The sequence below is a fragment of the Podarcis filfolensis genome, assembly GCF_964270895.1.
Source record: "Podarcis filfolensis genome assembly, chromosome: 1".
NCBI classification, from domain to species: domain Eukaryota; kingdom Metazoa; phylum Chordata; class Lepidosauria; order Squamata; family Lacertidae; genus Podarcis; species Podarcis filfolensis.
In genome coordinates this window covers 59,189,817-59,209,435 of record NC_139604.1, presented here as the reverse complement: position 1 = coordinate 59,209,435, position 19,619 = coordinate 59,189,817, and the positions used below count along the sequence as shown (strand labels likewise).

At 44.1% G+C, this 19,619-nt stretch overlaps 2 protein-coding genes across 6 annotated transcripts in view; one reads left to right on the top strand and one right to left on the bottom strand.

The window, feature by feature from the left end:
• Positions 1 to 8,267, top strand: part of LOC310756948 (uncharacterized protein C11orf24 homolog) — a 31,063-nt gene extending 22,796 nt beyond the window's left edge. For 3 of the 5 annotated variants that reach the window (XM_083601921.1, XM_083601922.1, XM_083601923.1), the window contains 2 exons: positions 1,121 to 1,234; positions 3,806 to 8,267. In XM_083601921.1, the coding sequence (XP_083458047.1) occupies positions 1,121 to 1,234; positions 3,806 to 4,953 (1,262 nt within the window). In that variant the 3' untranslated portion in view covers positions 4,954 to 8,267. The remainder of the gene's footprint in view (positions 1 to 1,120; positions 1,235 to 3,805) is intronic. The other 2 variants (XR_014544994.1, XR_014544995.1) reach the window with 1 other exon arrangement.
• A 4,020-nt stretch (positions 8,268 to 12,287) lies between these two features.
• LOC310757394 (uncharacterized protein) overlaps positions 12,288 to 19,619 on the bottom strand; it is a 42,565-nt gene continuing 35,233 nt past the window's right edge. Inside the window, exon 2 of the mRNA XM_083602664.1 lies at positions 12,288 to 14,342. Coding sequence (XP_083458790.1) covers positions 14,217 to 14,342 — 126 coding nt within the window. The 3' untranslated portion in view covers positions 12,288 to 14,216. The remainder of the gene's footprint in view (positions 14,343 to 19,619) is intronic.

Below are 19,619 nucleotides of genomic sequence, written 5' to 3'. Positions count from 1 at the left end.
CTTTGTAACCAGAGGTTCAACTGAATAGAATCTGAATCACATGTACCACAAGGCCTATGCAGCCTCAACTTAAGAAGGCTCCCCGGCCTGGCTTTGCACTGCAAAGTTTGCAGCAGCACGTACAACAAAATGGCGTCCAGCATTCAAAAAACCCCTCAGCTTGCATTAACTAGCCACACACAAGGCATGCAAGCTCCACCCCCCAGTCGTTCTTAGACTTCTTATTGGGTGAGCAACACAGCCAAGCAACATAGTTGGAGCCTCCCTCCTCCCTGGCCGGCAGGGAGGGAGGGAGAGGAGCTGCTTCCTTTGAAATTTGAGGGACATCATTTAAGGGACATTTAAGGGACATCCATCAATAAGGGACAGCAGCAGGACATGGTGCTGGAATAAGGGACTGTCCCTTCAAATAAGGGACATTTGACAGCTATGTCACTGTGCCTCAGACCTTGTGGGGGGCTGGACTATATTTGGGGGGGGGGGAATGAACGAATTCCTATGCCCCACAAATAACCCAGAGATGCATTTTAAATAAAAGCACACATTCTACTCATGTAAAAACACGCTGATTCCCGGACCGGATGTAGAAGGCAGTTGGGCCGGATCTGGCCCCCAGGCCTTAGTTTGCTTACCCATGTTGTAAGCTTTCTGTCCCACTAACACTGTTTACAACAAAACTCTTATTGTAACTGGACCCCTTTGAATCCTCACTCATTACTTGCACACTAGCCCTTATCTGTGACATTATTGTCCTTGTTAACTCATTTTTTCAGGGAAGCAGTATAATGTTGACAAATTGTTGCAGTCTAGTATTTGTGCTGTTCATTTCCCAGATGATTAGAGCTTTGTAGGAGTTTTAATTTGTTTTAGTCTATTTTATTGCAGTTTTCATTCTCTGTATGTTTTAAATCACAGTTGTAAAATTTTGGTAATGATTTTATTGTTTTGTCTTTTTTTTGTAAACCGCTTTGAGGTTTGTTCTTCAATCAAGCAGTATGTACATTTTATAAAATAAAATAAGTAAAAATGTTACCATACTAAAACTCTGCTAATAGGATAAAATGTGATTCATTTTATACCAGTGAGAGTAATGATCTTCCTTTCCTGTGTGATATTCTAGGTAATCTCTACTGCTGGTCAGTGCTGTATCAGAGCCGCTGTGTCCTCTTGCGCTGTCCTCAGCTGAGTGCATGTCAGAATGCCAGCACACAGGATGTTAAAGAACTAATGGGAGGTAATTTGGATTCAATGGGACAGCTCATGATTTAAAAACCTGCTGCTGCTGCTGCAGCTATTGCTATTACTAAAGGCAACATTCTCTTACCTCACCATCCAGATGTTTACAGTGTTTAAAGGGGGCTCTATCAGATTTCCACAAGTTTCATTTGAGAGGTAAAGATTCTTTGGATGTGATTATAGGCTATTTTGCCAGACAGATTATTTATATTAAAAACATATACCCCACCTTTCTAGGCAGAATATTCAAGGTGTCTTAAGACAAAGCAGTCTAATGTAACAATATAAAGTATAATATTAAAAAACTGGCAACAATTAAAAACTGCAGAATCAGAAGGACAAAAAAAGCCAGGTAGAAAATTAACTAAAGGGGGGGAAAAACCCTTCCAAAAGAATACAGTTTTCAGCATAACAGTGGGCAATGAAGAAAATACTCTGAGGGAAATATTCCATAATCTGGATTCCAAGTTAGAAAAGGCTCCCCAACCCACCCTAGGAATGCCACGCTCTTTCAATCTTCCCATCTGTGGAAGCATTTCAGTCTGCCAGGTGTAATGATTCCTCCCTCGCCTCCCCCTGCACATTGTTTTTCTTTTTTTGGTGGGGGGTGTCTCCCAATCCATTTTCAGTGTGCAGAGGAGAGGAGAGAGGTCCTTGTTCAGGGCTTCCACTGGCAGGGCTGGTTAGGTGAATCCCTTCCAGAGTCTAACCAAGAAGAGTTTGAATTTGATATCCCGCTTTATCACTACCCGAAGGAGTCTCAAAGTGGCTAACAATCTCCTTTCCCTTCCTCCCCCACAACAAACACTCTGTGAAGTGAGTGGGGCTGAGAGACTTCACAGAAGTGTGACTAGCCCAAGGTCACCCAGCAGCTGCATGTGGAGGAGCGGGGAAGCGAACCCGGTTCACCAGATTATGAGTCCACTGCTCTTAACCACTACACCACACTGGCTCTCCAACTCATGACCAACTCATGAATCCTAGAGAAAGTTAGCTCAGTTAACTATAAATCTGATTATTTCCTGGGGAGTGGCAGAGGGTGGGATCATGACATCATGGTCTGGACCAGCAAAGGCCTGTGGGTGACTGAAGGGTCCGCCTGCCTTCTGATGCTTGGGAGGCCAGCAGGAATTGAGGATCATGAAGCAATCCTGTGAGAGGGGAGGGAAGTGGGGGCTGGCACTGTCAGTACTTTGTCCAAGGTCCCACCAAAACCCCGTCTGACAATCCTGCCTGACACAAGGCTCGGAAATGAAATTGTGCGGTTTTGAAGCAACTTGATTTAGATTGTCCCCCTTTTAAAAGTGCCTCTACCATTCCTTTTCTGGGTGCTCTTTCTGTTTATCTTTGCACCCTTGTTTCCCTGAGGAAAGGCGTTAATATTGGCATTCGTTTCCTGTTGGTTTTCAAGCCAGAAACTGGAGGCTGTGTGTGTAATTGGAGTGGTTTTAGCATCTGTAGCTAACACTGGATTTTGCAGCAGCGGAGTCTTCTGCTCTAATTGCAAGTGACACCATAACAAAACGAAGCATGTTAGGAACTGGGGAATCAGTCTTGTAAAGGGTGTGAGAAAGTTCTGCTGTACATGCGTTTTTGAAAGGACAGCTTTTCATGCTTGTTTCTGGCCTTTAAATACTTCTCAGGAACTTAGCTGCCATGTTAAGTTGAACAGGTTCTTGCAGCCAAGAGCGAATAGTTGTGACAAGAAATACATTTCTTTATTTTCTTTCTGATATTTAGCTGAGTTTGAATTTTGATCCAGGAAGGACTTCTAAGATGTGTTTTGTGCTTGAGTAATAGAAGGATAAACAACTGGTGCCCCAGGAGCTCAATCACTTCCTTGGAGACATTCAGATGTACATCTCTGCCAACTTTCTCTTGTGGCACAGGCTAAGGCTAAGTGATTTCTAAAAAGTCTTCTTCCCTTGTGTGAAAGACAAGGCTCTCTTTTTTTTTATATGTACATCTTGTGTGCCTCAGCCACTCCCTCGAGCAGACAAGACATGAGGTGTATCAGGTGGGTCTCCAACGAAGTCTTTGTTACTGTCCCCTCTGAAGAGGAGGTTAAAGATCCCTTGGCTTGTATGGGAGTCAGTCAGTGGAACCAGTCCTTCAGCCTTTGTTCAGTCTTTGCAATATGGCGACTGCTTTAAAAATGTTTCATTAATCATATGGGGATGGAGAATGGTTATATCGGAGTATATGCAGCATATATATAAAGCTAACTGGTGGTAATGAAGCTATGCTACTGAGGATGTTTGCTTCTGTCATAACTAGTCTAAAAGATCTATGCAACCAATTATTTAAAGCAATATCTGCTCGCTTACTGCAAGTTGTATTTGGGGTGCGTATTATATGTGTCAATCTATGCAATTCTATAGATGGAAATCAATGATGTATTACAGCTGGTAGATTCTATAGCTCTCCTTCACTGTAAATGGAGGTGGCACCACAAGAGTACAACTCCTGGGACTCTTTTATCGACTGCCATTTGATCTACTCTTTATCTGCAGCCCAATCCTGATTGTGTCTCTGGTCTTTTGTTTTGTTTTGTTTTGTTTCTGGCCAGAATTTGTGATCCGTAAAAGGAGAGATCATGAAGGAGCCCTTCAAACAAACAACACAGGAAAGTCTGCTGGAGAGCAGGAGCTACTGAATAAAACAAGACTTGCTGAGACAGAAACAAAAGTGCCTCTTTTGCCAAAAGCTCCAGAGAGGAAGGTAGCAGAAGGTACTGCAGTCAGCACAACTAGCACTGCCACTTTCACGATCGCTGCCATCTCCCAAGGTAGAGCAGTAGCCATAACCACAGCTAGTAACAACGTAACCACAACTCATGGTAATACAACTCTTGGCATCCCAAATGTGACTTCTGGTCCCAGCACTCCCCCTCAGAAACCATCGTTGCCTCCCACACCTTTCCATTTAACTGAAAGTGCTATTACTGTTAACAGTACATCAAGTTCAAAAGGGGCGCAGACCAGTGAGTTAACTTTGGGAGCTGCTAACACAACAGAAACTCCTCCCAGGACTATTCCTACTACTTTTGCCACAGCAGCAAACAATCCAGTGCTTCCCGCAACCCACAAAACAGGTATGGCAACCGGCACTCTTGTACCAGTGAACTCTAGCAGTGTTGGAAGCAGCTCAAGAAGCCCAGTAAACTCATCTTCAAATGCAGCCGCCCAAAATCCACCAGCTTCAGCCACCCAGAATTCACTAACTACAGCCACCCCGAATCCACCAGCTTCAACAGCCACTGGCATATCTCAGACAACCAAGAGACCAACCACAGTAGCAACAAAGTCAGCTGAACTCACAATTGTAAAGACAACTCCAGATAGGGTAACGCCTCGTGTGACTGCAGAGGGTGCTGAAACCACCACCGCTGCAGAGCAACCTGCGAGTGCTACGAGTCAACCAGTGCTTGTCACAACTTATACAAATCCCTTGTCAGTGTTTGCAACGAAAAGTCCAGTGGCACCGCCCAAATCAGTAACCATAAACCAAGGCCAAGATCAGCAGGACACAGGTAGTGAGGGTAGCTATCGTCCAGTAGATGTTAGTTTGCTCTTAGCAGTGCTTCTGTTTGGAGTCCTGTTTTTTGTAACAATTGTAGTATTGTTTGTGATACAGGCCTATGAGAGCTACAGGAAGAAAGACTACACCCAAGTGGACTACCTAATCAATGGGATGTATGCAGACTCAGAGATGTGAAAGCAATAGCAATCCAAAGCCAGGCATTCAATATATACATCTACTTCTTGTGGGAGGTCGAAAGCCATGGGTGGCTTGTCTTTCAGTTCCCTGTTCTGCCTATAAGACCAACTGAAAGTGCTTCCAAATTACCTTTGGTGCAATGTAGGAGAAATGCCATGTATTCTACTTCTAAATGTATTTTTTTTTAACCATCAGGTTGCCACTGACATATTATTTCTCAGTTTTTGCTTCTGTTGTGCCAGTTTTGTTTTGCCATTGCAAAGAGGGGCTAATGCTGCAGGCAGCCCTCCTCTGAGGACTGTGGGGCTTCCTAGGCTCCTGTTCCTCAAGTTCTGTTAATACCCTGCCTATCCCTGCATAACAAAGAGCAAAAAGGGGCTGTCTCTGCCTGCAAGGCACTGTGTTGACTGCTGCCAGTCCAGATGGGTTACAGAGGACTGGCAGCATTGGTGCAGGTGGCAGAACCCTAAAGAGTGACAGGTGCAAACCCCCCCCCCTTGGCCTAGGTGGTGACCCCTTCCATACGGTACGTTTCCTTTTTTCTGCTTCCAGCTACAGCACTGAACCAGCTGCGGGAGACACTGCTGGCTTGAGATGCAACCTTAGGAGCGATGCTTGTTGGCAGGTTATGAGTTCTGAAGTGTCTGGACGGAAAGCTCTTTAGAACCGTGAGGCATTCCTAATGCTCCCGGTCAGGGGCAGTGTTGGCAGAACAGGCATCTTATTTCAGTGAGCTCCCTGGTTCTTTAAAATGTGTGTACTAAGCCATGTTCATGCTGTGCTGTTTCCTAATCGTGACTGTTCTTCGCTGAGGTGCTTCTGCATCTTTATATGATTTTATTTTTGTACCCACTTAATAAATGAGGCCCTGGAGGGCATGTAAAGGTTTGCTTACTGTATGTCCCCCCCGCCTTCTGCCACTCCCCATTCCTCATATAAGGCCTTCTGATAACCTGAATGTGCAAGCAAACTGAGTATACTTCCTTTCTAAGATCCAGTCATTCCTTTCTTCTCAGCTGCGTGATTCCCCACCCTGCCTCATTCCCCATGTATCTCAGTCTTGTGAACTGTTCCCAGTGCATTTAGGGCACAGGCCAGGTATATAAGCAGTCTTTGATTTCAGGGCTGCTGAGCCTTCATGGCTCCCAAACTGAATCATGACTCCCAATGATGAATGCAAAAGGTTCCATTTTGTGAATAGCTTAAGGCTTCTTCAGACCAGCACGCACCATGCAAAAGTCATGCGGAATATGCTTAATGGAAACAACCTTTAGCTACAGCCTTGGGAGTGAACTTGACAACAAGTCCAAGCCCCCTCACACTGTGTTAAATAAAGGTCTAATTGAGCATTCAGAGTTTGGGGTCTGATCTTCTTGGGTCCTGGGTGAAAAGGCAGTAGTTCAGCTAGTAAAGCAATTTACCTGAAAGACTTTACAGTGTGCCCATCTAACAGAGAGCCCCACAATCACATGGAGACATTCCCATTTTCATAGAACAGAGACTGGGTTATCTACCAACCTTGATTTTTTTTGGATGAAATTGACTGCTGCTTGGGCAGGAAAGGAAGCCCTCCTGAGATCTTTGCCCTCTCATATTTGACTATTTAGATTACCCCCCCATCTTTTACGAGTGTGTTAATATTTTAATAATGCCTTCACTATACACTTGCTTCTTCCAGCAGCTCTTCAACATGTAACTTGTTGGTTCAAACAAATGTTTTAAAAATGGCAAGGTTATAGCTTAGTGGTAGATCATCTGCTTTTTTCATGTAGAAGGTTCCAGGCTCAATCCCTGGCGTTTCCAGGTAGGGCTGGGAATGTCCCCGAAACCCTGGAGAGCTGCTGCCAGTCAGTGTTGGCAACACTGAATTAGATGGAGCCAATGGTGTGGTGTAAGACAGCATCCTATGAGATCATCTATGGATATGACAGAATTTGCAGTGCGTGTGTGGGGAGTTTTGATACCTCTGGCCAAGGAAGAATCAGATGAATATAGCCGATTACAAAAGGCTAGCCAAATTCTGTAACCAGCAAGTTAGTTTAATGAAGAAGTGGGCAGAAGGGTGGGGGCTTCTTAGAAGCTTTGGAATGAAAGAGACTGAATGAGCTAACCTCACCATTCCTAGTTAGCTTAAATTATATTTTCTCATCATATAAGTTTTCTGAAATTGTTCCGTATTAGTGGCTGTATGTAGACCCCAAAGTTGTATGGTATGACCTTGTTAAAGGATAACCATCAAGAAAGAACCTGTAATGGGCCCCCATCTGTGCTGTACCTTTAAAGCTGTGTCAAACCACTTTGGTAGTTAAGGGTGCCGAGAGTTCTGAGGAGACCTCATTGCAATGCTGGAACTCCTAGGGTTGTTAACGATTGGTCATTCTTCTCGGAGAGCTCTAGGGTCTCCTAACAACACAAAGCACTCTTAACTACAATTCCCAGGATTCTTTGAGGGAAGCCATGGCTGTTTAAAATGGTATGATACGGCTTTACAGTGGTACCTCGGGTTAAGTACTTAATTCGTTCCGGAGGTCCGTTCTTAACCTGAAACTGTTCTTAACCTGAAGCACCACTAGCTAATGGGGCCTCCTGCTGCCACTGGAGCACGATTTCTGTTCTCATCCTGAAGCAAAGTTCTTAACCTGAAGCACTATTTCTGGGTTAGCGGAGTCTGTAACCTGAAGCGTATGTAACCTGAAGCGTATGTAACCCGAGGTACCACTGTATATATGTGTCTTATTGATGGAGCCTTGCTCTTACTTCTAGACTGAAGTAAGGGGATCCTAATAGAATACACGTTCTGAATTCCTCTGCAAGGCAGAATGTGGGGATCAAGTGGGAGCCAAACCACTTCACACTTCCTTTCTCAAAGTGGAGCCACTACAGTCAAGCTAACCCACCACTGCCATTCCTTCTTTAATTGTATTGCAGGTGTCCACTTGTGCCTTGTGGGGAAGGGAGCTGTTTTTTTCATTTTTAATTATTGCAATTTCCAGTGATTTCTCGAGTTAATTTGTATTTTTAGTTGTATAGACAGGGATAAGCCAATAGGGTGCACTGGTGTGCTGCTCATGAAACATATGGATTCCCTTGCCTAACAGATTCTTGAAAGCAGGCGATGTCTGCAGAACTTGAGCTTCCTGCATTCCTTGTCTGCTGTTTCTCTTTATTTTCTTGGCTGAGGACTCTTCATGTGTGTTTGTAACTATAACTCTAATTATGACTACGTTTGAATGTGAGACGTTCCACTATTGCATTGAAATGACCCAACATCCTGCTGACCTCAATTAAAAATAAATGAAACTATTTCGTTAGGAATGTACAGATTTTTAAAAAAATATATAAAAAGCAAAACATTTGTGTACATAGTTCGTTCAGTGTCTAATGCACTAGGTCTGTCATGCTGGGGTAGGCAGCAAGTAAGATAAATGAGGAATCACTATGCCTGAAGCCTCCAGGCTGCTGCATTTGTCACCTTTTCCCAAGCCCTCCAGCAACATATTATGTCAGCATTTTTTTAACACTGTCAGTGTGATTGACATTTGGCATCAAAGTGCAAGATGACGGGTCTTTGCCCCTAGGAGCTTACAATCTAAAATCTAATGCAGGAGATCGAACACAGGAAGGGAAAGAAGTTGAGGCGGCGAGTACACAAGGAAAGAGAATGCAGTTCTTTCAGTTCCATGTGCCTTTTATTTTTTATAGGCCACCCAACAGCAAAATGTTTTCCAGGTGGCATAAAACAGATAAACATTGGCAGGCAGTTTTACTGTGGTCTAAAACTCAAGGGCCAGAAACTAAGAGTGAAAACTTAACTTAGCCCTGTTGAGTGCCTAGTGCTAAAAAGATGGCAACATGGGCATCAGGCAAGCCTGTCTAGGGAGGACATTTCATAACAGAGAAAACTGCTTTTTTTGAGTTGGACCATCAGTCCAATCTAGCTCTGCATTGCCCACACTGACTGGCAGCTCCTCCCCAGGATTTCAGACAGGAGTCTCTCCTAGCCCGATCTCAAGATGCTGCAGATTGAACCTTGGACATTTTGCATGCAAAGCGGATGTTGTTCTGCCACTAAACTACAGTCTTCCCACCCCCAGGCAGGCTACCACCAAAACAGCTTCTTCAGTAGCAGCTGCTCCTCACCTGGCACCCAGAGAAGGTTCTCCCACAGCATAGGCCTTAAAATGAACTCTACGCTATAATCAGTTGTACTCGCTGCAGGTCTTCCCCTATTTATGCTTTAGTCATTGCCTTAAGCTTTCTAGTATTCCAGAACTTCAGGCCAAGCTCTTGTCCTGAATAGCATCTCTGAGCCCTGTGCCAGTCACCTGGGATATTTCTCCATTCCAGGGATCAGTCAGAGTTTTGACAGGGTATCTAACAATGCCAAACTGGAAAATCTTCAAGGGCCATGAGCACTCTCTGGGAATCCATCAGCCTCTGTGCCCATCCTGACTGGTCTAATTCTTGAGAGGTCAGAAGTCCCTGGAAGCCTAGATAGAACTAGGTAGCAATCTGCCTAGGTCAAAGGAGCAATAGTGATTCTGCCACCCACCTATCACTATTGTCCTATCCAGCATAGAACACTAAGTCGAGCATATAACTTGCCAAATGTGCAGGGCCAGATGTAACTTGGGAGAGACCACTGTTATCATGAAGGCCATGAGGACCTGGCCTATGGCCTGACAAGGGAGTCTTAGCTATTGTAGCCCTGTGCATTCCTCAGGTGTGCTGGAGGACATTGTCCATTGCCTGTGTTGAAGTAAGATTCAACTACCGGTCTAGACAACTTCTGCAAATGGAATTGGGGTGGATGTCTTTTGCCTTAGGTAGCAAAATCACATGGGCCAGCTCTGAGATTAGGTTGGGGTTTGTAGTTTTTATTCTATTGGGGAAGGGCCATAGTTCAGTGGAAGAGCATCTGCATACATACAGAAAGTCCCCAAGTCCAGTCCCTGGTATGTCCCACTAGGGCTAAGAGAGAATCCTGCCTGAAAACCTGGAGAGTCACTGTCAGTCAGTGTAGACAATACTGAGCAATATGGACCAGTGTTCCGACTCGGTGTAAGACAGCTTTCTGTATTCCTATTCACGGCTCTTCTACATCAGCTCTCCCCCGCCCCCCCCCCCCATAATTCAAATTCTGAGGGGTTGACATGGTGACAGAGCACAGCAACTTCATCTTGCCCCCCCCCCAAACCTGGACCCTATCTTGCTGCTGTCCAAAGCAGCCAGCAGAAGGTTAAGAGCCCCCTGCCTCATCCAACCATACAGGCCTGGCTGGCAGTTCCCACTTACTAGCCCTACACTTTTAGGCTCAATGGAGTATTGGCACAGCCAGCAGGAAACCCTTGGGTGAGAGAAGCCCCTCCACTGATTCACCCTGCCCTTCTGCGTGTGTGAGACAATAACTTTCATGGCTAATGGCTCTGAAATCCAGCCATAAAACTACCAGAAGCGAGCAATGAGCGAGAGACCTGGATGTAAAATTTCATTCCCTACTCGAGATTCACTTTCAGACGTGTTTCTCTGACAGAGATGTGGTTACCAAAATAGCTCATAAAAGTTAGAACCCAATTATAGTCATCCATTAGTGATGAATAACAACTTAATTGCAAAGGACAGTAATTAGTCTGTCTGTGCAGCTCAGTGTGCTTATAAATTTCAGAGAAACGATGACCACCAAGATTAGCGGGGGAAGCTGTTTGAGAACCAAATTGCGGTAGAACAGGCCTAGTCACATGCAGGATCTTCTGCTCAGTTAAGGGCTTTTCTACAACTGGAGTTTTACTGTGGGTCAGTTTGGGGGGATACATGTGGATCAGGGAGGAAAGGAGGGGGACACCTGGTCTAGCCAGTCAGAACAACTGAATCAACCCTGGCCATCAATGGGATGAGAGATGTCACAACCAGATCACCCTCACATGCCTGTGGGTCAGTTCCTTGACTAAGCTGACCTGCAATACAGAAAATACCTGGGAGGTGGTGGGCATATAAAACAGTGTTTGCTGTGATCATGTTGTGCTGCTTAAAAGAGAGGCATATGGTTCTAGGAAAATTTAGCAAGGTCTGCATCAAAATGTATAGAAGTGGACATCCACCCATTGCTGTTCCCATCTGTCAGTCTCTCCCTGTGCCCCATCACATTTTATCTGCTCCCATCATCCATTTTGATTGATGCTATTGAATAATCAAGTACCAGGCAAGAAGTGTTGGTTTGCCCCACTTTTTTGCAAAGCAGATTTCTGTAACTACAAAGTTCTTTGTAAATTCTGAACAACCGTGCAGTTCTTTTTGATAGGGTTTTCAAAAAGTAATAACCTATTTAGGGAGGAAAGTTTTATGTGGGCATGTGGGCCAAAATTGTTCCGGTCCTTTGCCCCAGGCTCAGAGCAGGCAGAGTGAGGAATCCCCAGGGAAAGCCAGGTGTCTGGGTGATGGAGAAGCACATTTTCTTCCTTCCTCTTGCCAGGACTTTTGAGTATTCTGAGCCCAGTGTGGGCAGCAAAAGAAAAAGACAAAGCAGGTCTGTACATTCTGTTCACAGAGCTGCCTACTTCTGCTGCATATTAGGGTTGGGCCATGGGCAGCAGTCTTAGGTGAAGCCTAGGCTGAAGGGCAAGTCCAAATAAGGAGGCTAGAGCAAGCCAAAAGTAAGGACCAAAGGACAAAGCAGGAGACAGGATTAAGAAACAAGCCAGGCCCACACCAGAGCTCAGGGAGACCTTGTTGTTTTCCTTAAGAGGAGCAAGAAGCCCTCTTATAGTCCTACCTGTCCAAGTGGATCCAGTGACCAGCCTGGGAGGTATGATCAAGCCATGGTCTGAGGATGTTGGGCCTCTGCAGATGTTGTAGCCCACTACAGGGCTTGGTAGCAAACAGAAACAAAACTTCTTAGTACAAGCTCCCAACAGCTCTTGACAACACACCGAATCATACCACTTCCATTGTGTCAAAACTCACACCCAGCAAAGGGATGGAAAAAAACAGATGTACAGGAGTGTATGTCAAGTGAAAGAAAACTGATGACTGGATTTCCTATAATTGGAATCGGGCCACTGTACTGCTGTATCCAAACTACCATATTGGTTCAAATATAAGCCGCACCCGCAAATAAGCCACAACTTTAAAATTGAAAAGGGAGGGGGGAAATACAATTCCCGGGCTGCTTCCTGGGGGGGAGCCCCACCACTTTGCTGGCAGCCTTCCCCCCCTTCCCCCTTCTTTCTGGCAGGAAGGTTTGGGAGTGGCAGACGGGCTTTGTGCCGTTGCCCTGCGCTCCCAGGCTGCTTCCTGGGAGTGGGGAGCCGTACTGCTTTGCCGGCCGCGTAAGGTAGTGAATATAAGCTGCACTTTAACTTTTCACAGTCGGAATTTGGGGGGGAAAGTGTGGCTTATATTCAGGCCAATATGGTATGTTACTTTGGGATGTTAAGGAAGAAATCCTTTTCTATCATGAAACAATGATACCAACATTTTAGGAAATACTAACAATATTGATTCATATTGCATCCACCCCACCCCACCCCAAAAAATAACCCCCTCTGGCAGCTGGAGTTTCTGTTCATAGCCAAGCCTGGGATGATGTATGCAGTCTGATCCATTGGAAAACACATGTGGGATGAGCCAAGAGGGAAAGGAAGTGTGGTGACCACATGGAAGCCTTGATCCCGTGGGACACTGCATGTCTCTCGTGAGACATTAACCACAACACCCTCTTCGACTTGTGTGGGATCGGAGTGAGAGAAGGTCTCTTCAGATGTTTATCACAGAAGCAGAGCTGGGCCCTGTGGGGGCTTCTGGAGAATGTCAGGCTGCTGACGACAATGTCAGGCCCCTGCTTACCAAGGCGAGTGGACCAAATCTTGTGGCCTCTGAAAACAAACAAAAAGACTGCAGCGGAAGAGAGTGTCCTGCACTGGCAGGAGAATAGACTCAGTGAGCCAGTATCTGTTTGCTCACTTTCATGTCAATGAAAGCAGAGTGTGTCTAGATTAAGCAGAATGCATTAAAAAAAAAAAAAACCAGACACAAAAATAATAGCTACCCTCCCACTGATGCAGTCTGCTATTAGGTGGTTCTCTGTCCTCAGGCTTTGAGGATTTGTCATATTTGATATCCTGATCCTCCATCTTGCCTGTTATTCCTTGCCCAACAAGAAGGAAGCAACCAGATGGGAATATGTTGTAATAACCACCCAGCCATATGTGTGTGGCGTTAGCCCAGCCTGAAAAGTTCAATGTTTCAGTTGTGAGATCTACATAAATATAGTGGTCTGTGTTTAAGCTCAAGCTAGTAAACACTGAGTCCTTCTCTATATAGGTGTGGACAAATTTGCCACAATGCAGGGAATTCAAACCAGTTTGCTAAAGCTGACAGTTTAGTCCAACTCCAAAGCATCTTTTTAAAACATGTGGGGCAGTACCACTTGCTGGCGCTCTAAATCAGAAAAAAATGTTAAAATTTCTATTGTTAGCACTACTATTGGTAAAAATCCAAAACTGATTTCTCCCCACGTGTGTGTGTGAGAGAGAAAGTTTCACATCATGTTAAAGACATTTAAAAAGCAATAAAAGTTCAGTGTGTAAAAACAACAAAGACTTGGGGCAGCTTAAATATTTAAATATTTATGGTGGCATAGACTGGGCGAGTGGAAGATCATTTTGCCAAATGCATGAAAGAGTCATCTAAGTGTGTGCATGTATGTTTGTATCCTGAGTATCGAGGATAATATTTTAGCACAAAGTGAGCCCAAAAGGTCCCAAGAAATGCAAAGGTACAACAGTAGGTGTATCACAATACCATGCAGAGCACACATGAATACGGAATCCAAACAAACAAAAGCAAGATCCAGTCAAGCTACCGTAACTGTCACCTGTTACAGGACTAATAAGCAGCCAGGGGAGATTAACAGGGACACAGCAAGATCAACAGCGTAAACCAACCCTTCCCCAACCTGGTGCCCTCCAGATGTTTTGAGCTACAACTCCTGTCTGTCACAGCCAGCATAGTTCCACTTTTGAATTTTTTTTGTTGGAGCATCCTGAGTTTTCACATCTACAGCAAATGCTCCTAGAATGGTTTCTGAGACTTATCATTGTAATGTCCAGCTTCAGTTGCATTCATTGTCTTCTGTAGATACTGACCAATTTGACCCATGCTAATGATAAAAGGGCATTGCTTGCCGATGATGGAATGTATCACCTTAGAAGATATGCAGGTAAGTGAAGGCTTAAAAGAATAGCTGGGGCTGGTTGGTCTCATCATAGGGTCGCTTGAGCAGATGGAGTGGTTGCATTAGCAGCAGGTTTTGTATCTCCATTAGGTGATCCATTGTAGTTTAGTTCAGGTGGCTCCTTGAAAGCAAGGGCAGGTTTACCACCCAAGGCCTGTGAAAAGGAAGAAGAATATTCCAGATTGATGGGTGGCATTAGGTGGAACCAGGCAGGCAGCCATAGTATGACTAGTAATCTGAGGTTGTCATGGGGAAGACGGGTGACAACCTATGTCTTCAGATCAGTGGTACTGTTATGGGTACCTGCCTGGCTTCACAATGTGTCGGTCAGTCAGATTTATTTGATAAAAAATCTACTGGTCACCCCAAAAGTATAAGAGATGCAGCTTAGCAGAAGCACTACCCAGCACATGGAACCTCATTTTGAGCGATAAATTTTTATATGTCATCAAACCCCTAAGATCTCTTTATGATATCTTGAACCCCTCAAGGACCGCTGAATACAGTTTCCAGGATTTTATGGGTAGATTTTACTACAATCTGCTCAAATTATAAAATAAAAATGTCCTGGTCATCAATGATTTTGAATAGCTTAGAATTAAGTTCACATTGTCAACTGGCCAAATACTATTTACAGACTTCTGCGTGCGCGCGTGTGCGCGCGCACACACACACACACACATACTCACACTCACACTATTTCCATGCAACCTTTGTCCAGAGCTAGCTTGCCACCCACCCACAGATCTTGGATGTAGGAGGTCTGCTGAACAGATTGAGTCTGCACATTTTATTCCTCAGAGACCCATGTTCTTGATAGATAAAACACGTATTATATCTGGGGGAAAGAAGCTATGGTAAAAAGGTTATTCCTAGTTCAGTGAAATAGTTTCAATTTCCATGTGCAGGAGTCATGAAATATACTGTTACCAAATGGCATATGTCTATCTCATCCCAATTCATCAAGCAGCAGGAGGTTCCAAGGATGGCCTGTTTACACAGCTTACCCTGAAGCCCATCACAAGACAGCTCCTAAATTTATAGCACGCTTAATGTCTGTTTGTCTCACCCACCAGCTGAAGGCTAAAGAAAACTAAAGTATTTAAGTCCTTTTTGTTTAAGCCCCTGATCATTCATTCATTCATCAGGTTCCAGGGTATGCAAAAGCATAACGGTAGACCCGTTCACAATAATCAAGGCAGCCAAACTTGTAACGTTTTGTGGTGTTATTGTGTATTAATATTTGCATTGCCATGCATTAAGGGTTGCTATTGCTACTTTCCATGTATGAACACAGACTAAGGGCCCATCTGGTCCAGCATCCTGTTCTGCCAGATGTGTGTGGGAGGTGAGGAGTTGAGTCAAATTTGCATACCTTGACTTCTTTCTTTCCTTAATAATGTGAAGGTTTTAAATATGTGGAGTGGGCTGCTCTGTGTGCTGGTCTTTCTTAGGTTTGAGAACACCTTTTCTGTAAGGCTTTTTACTCATAGGAATTGTGTTGTATGTGAATTTTTGTTTTTGTCTGCTTCTATGGTTGCTTTTATTTCGAATGTGTGTGTGTGTGTTGTCTTCTGTATTTAATATCAGTTTGATATTGATAGCCACCAGCCATTTCTTCCTTTCAATGAAGTGTGTGTGTTTGATGATGCAGTTTCTGTGACATCTTTGGGGCCAAAGTAAGAATGTTTACAAAAAAGATAATCTGAAAGGAGTTACAACCAGTGAGTCATAATTATTTGGCCTTCGTATGTACCTGGTGCTTCAACTGATGTATACAAAAACTTGTTGGGTGCCCTCCACAATGCCTACCACCTCACCTTCCCGGCAAGTGGTACCTCCTGTCCTAGAGCTCTTAGAAGCTTTTGATACCATTGATGACTCTGTGTGTGTGTGTGTGTGTGTGTGTGTGTGTCCAGACTGCCTGTCTGAATTGGAACTGGAAACAGTGGAGCAGCTAGGGCATGACAAGGATAACCCTCTCCCCATTTGTTCTCACTATGCTATGCATTTCCTGAAAAGAGAGATACCCCTAAATGCCGGGCTCACCCAACACATAATCCTCCAGAGAAGAGGTACTAGCTGAAATGGCACAGGATGGCAGTGATGCACTGTGGAAACTTATTTACACTATTTATAAGCCACCTTCAGCGCAAGTTCCCTCAAGTCAGCATGCAGTGACCATTTTAAAATGAGATAAAGTCACACAATAAATTATTAACAAAAAACCCCTACCAATTATTTCTTCATATTGTTTTGGCATCCAACTGGAATGGCCATTAAGAGCCGCACAGTGGAGGGCTGGATTGACTTGTGACGTCTCTGCATCCATCTGTCTATATGTTCATGTGCAACCAAAGCTATAAGGTACAGGTCTGTGCTTTAAAGAGTCGTGGCCAAGCACCTTTTATTTTTTATTTTTCCCTGGCACTTTCCCCATGAAAACCTGCCTTTTACTGCTGAATCAGAACCAACAGCAATTTGGGTTTTCTGCAGATTGTCGTTTGCTCTGATTCAGCAGTACATAGATGGTATTTGCGGGGAAAGCACCAGGGCAAAAGAAAAGTGATTGGACATCAAGCTGTAAAGCATTGGCCTGTGCCTAGAAACACAGCGCAGAAGGAAGTCTGGATGAGCCCTAAATCTCCACCCGTTTCAGATTTGTATTCTGATCCACTACCCTTTGCTCTTTGTGAACAGTAATCCAAGCAGATGTGTATTCATGTATTGCATCTAGTGTCCCGATTCTGGTATGTCTTATGTATGTTTTATGATTATGAATTTATTGAACAATGGCTCCTTGTTTGAATAATTTGAGACATACAAATTGCAACTTACCGTAAATGTGCCTGTGATCCAGCAGGTGTGACATGTTACCATTTCCCTTAAAGCTTTTTGCTGAGATCAACTACTGCTGCTTCTATAACCACCAAAACAATTTCATACTAACATGTTATTTGCCTTATTTGTGTGTGAGGCTTAAATGTAGAAGATGGCTGGCTATTATTAAGCTTGACACTGCCAGTAAACAAAAAACAACAACCCAAAAAACTGATGAAAATTGTCAACATATTGATTTTATTTATTGATATATATCTTGCCCTTCAATTAACAAAATACATTATTTTTTCTACTTCACAGTACAAATGTCTACATCAAAAGAAGTTAGTTTAAAGTTAAAGCTCACCTGAGCTTGGTTAGAAATATTTTGAGGCTAGTACAAAAACCTGTCAGTTCTAGATCCAGTGGAAACCTTGTAGAAGATAACGGTCTCCATCTAAGCAATATTTACATGCTCTGCACCAGTTTCACAGACACCACAGACCTAAACTGTGGTTAACTGCCCTTGGACTTTGTTTGAGGAATTTTTATTTGGGTCAGCATGTCCAAGTTGTTTTCTAGCTGAGGAATTGTGGGTAACGCCTCAAAAAACAGTTTCCTCTTCTGAAATCTGCCCTAGTTGACAAATGTTTCTTTCTTTCCAGATAATGTAGGGAAAGTGTGTGTTACTATTTTGAGAGAGGATGAATGACATCTGTTACTCACACCCCCAGCCACAGCCACAGCTGTTGCTCTTTATTAGCTTCACTAATGGATTCTTTTATCTGTATAAGCTTCTAGTGATGTCATGCTTGTCTTCCACCCATCCTACTTGTTCTGCGCAACCTGTCTGGATACGCTGAATGAAGGTATGCAGATTCAGGAGCAGTTGTGCTTTCGTCCCTAGCTCCAGAGCCACAAATGTGTCACCATGGTCTCGTCCACTTTGCTTCTCTGGCCAGAGCACAGGGAAAGGAAGTGATTCTCATCTGTGAGCCAGAGAGAGCTTGATGGCAGGAAACCAGGTGGAGGAAGTCGCATTACTCTCCAGCAACAATCCCAGCCGCAGCTGCGACTGAATCATGCATGGTGCAGTAAAGAGGTTATGGCATGCCCATTAACCTTTAGGGAGGGAGGGAGGGAGGGAGGGAGGGAGGAAGGAAGGAAGGAAGGAAGGAAGGAAGGAAGGAAGGAAGGAAGGAAGGAAGGAAGGAGAACTTTGCCTTCCTTCTTCTCTGTTCCTAACCTGCCTCTTTGCAAAGAATGGTTCAGTGTGAAAGTTTGCAAGCATGTGGATCGTTCAGCAAAACATCCTGAAGCACACCTTAAATTAAAAGCTATCAAATTTCTCATGCATTATCCTTTGTGGACTAGAGACCATGCATCTGATGAGGTTCACAAAAGATTTTAAAACAGCCCTGCTGGATCAGGCCAATGGCCTATGTAGTCCAGCATTCTGTTTTCACAGTGGCCACCAGATGCCTGTGAAAAGCCTGCAAGCTGGAGCTGAACCACAACATCACTGTCTGCTTCTGCAGTTTCCAGCAACTGGTGTTCAGATGCATACTGCCTCTGACCACGAAGGCAGGGCATGACCACTGTGGCTTGCAGCCACTGATAGCCTTCTCCTCCAGGGGCTTATGCCATAATACTTGTGTTAGTATTTAAGGTGTTACAGAACTCAGACTATTGTAGTGAAAGCAAGAGACATGGCTACCCTCTAGAAATCAATCATCCAGGAGGAACATGACCACTGTTGTTGTTGTTTAGTCGTTTAGTCGTGTCCGACTCTTCGTGACCCCATGGACCAGAGCACGCCAAGCACTCCTGTCTTCCACTGCCTCCCGCAGTTTGGTCAAATTCATGTTCGTAATTTCAAGAACACTACCCAACCATCTCGTCCTCTGTCGTCCCCTTCTCCTTGTGCCCTCCATCTTTCCCAACATCAGGGTCTTTTCCAGGGAGTCTTCTCTTCTCATGAGGTGGCCAAAGTATTGGAGTCTCAGCTTCAGGATCTGTCCTTCCAGTGAGCACTCAGGGCTGATTTCCTTCAGAATGGATAGGTTTGATCTTCTTGCAGTCCATGGGACTCTCAAGAGTCTCCTCCAGCACCATAGTTCAAAAAACATGACCATTAGGGAACCATATTTGAACTGCAGCTCCCTAGTACGGACAAGCATGATAGGTTGCATCCATGTAGCTTATGAAATGGCCTTATAAACAGTGCATTTAGCATTTCTGATCTGACTTAAAATATGCATGCACAAAGCAGGTAGAATACTAGCCATGATCACTTTGTTTTGCCCCTACTGTTAGAAACAGCAGGACTCTTCTAATGTGCTTTTCAATAGGAATATATATATATATATATATATATATATATATATATATATATACCAACAATCACATGTTTATGAAGACCTATGGTTTGTCATGCTGCTTCCTTCTAGGAGACTGGAGCTCTTCTTTATGGTACAGCACTACAAATGCAGAAAGCAAATAAGTTACTGGTACCTTAACCCTCTAGGTGCTTCTCTTCACAGGAAAACAGTTGAACAGCATTTATATTGACGCGTGGCATCTTTACACATGATGCTCAAAGCAATACTTG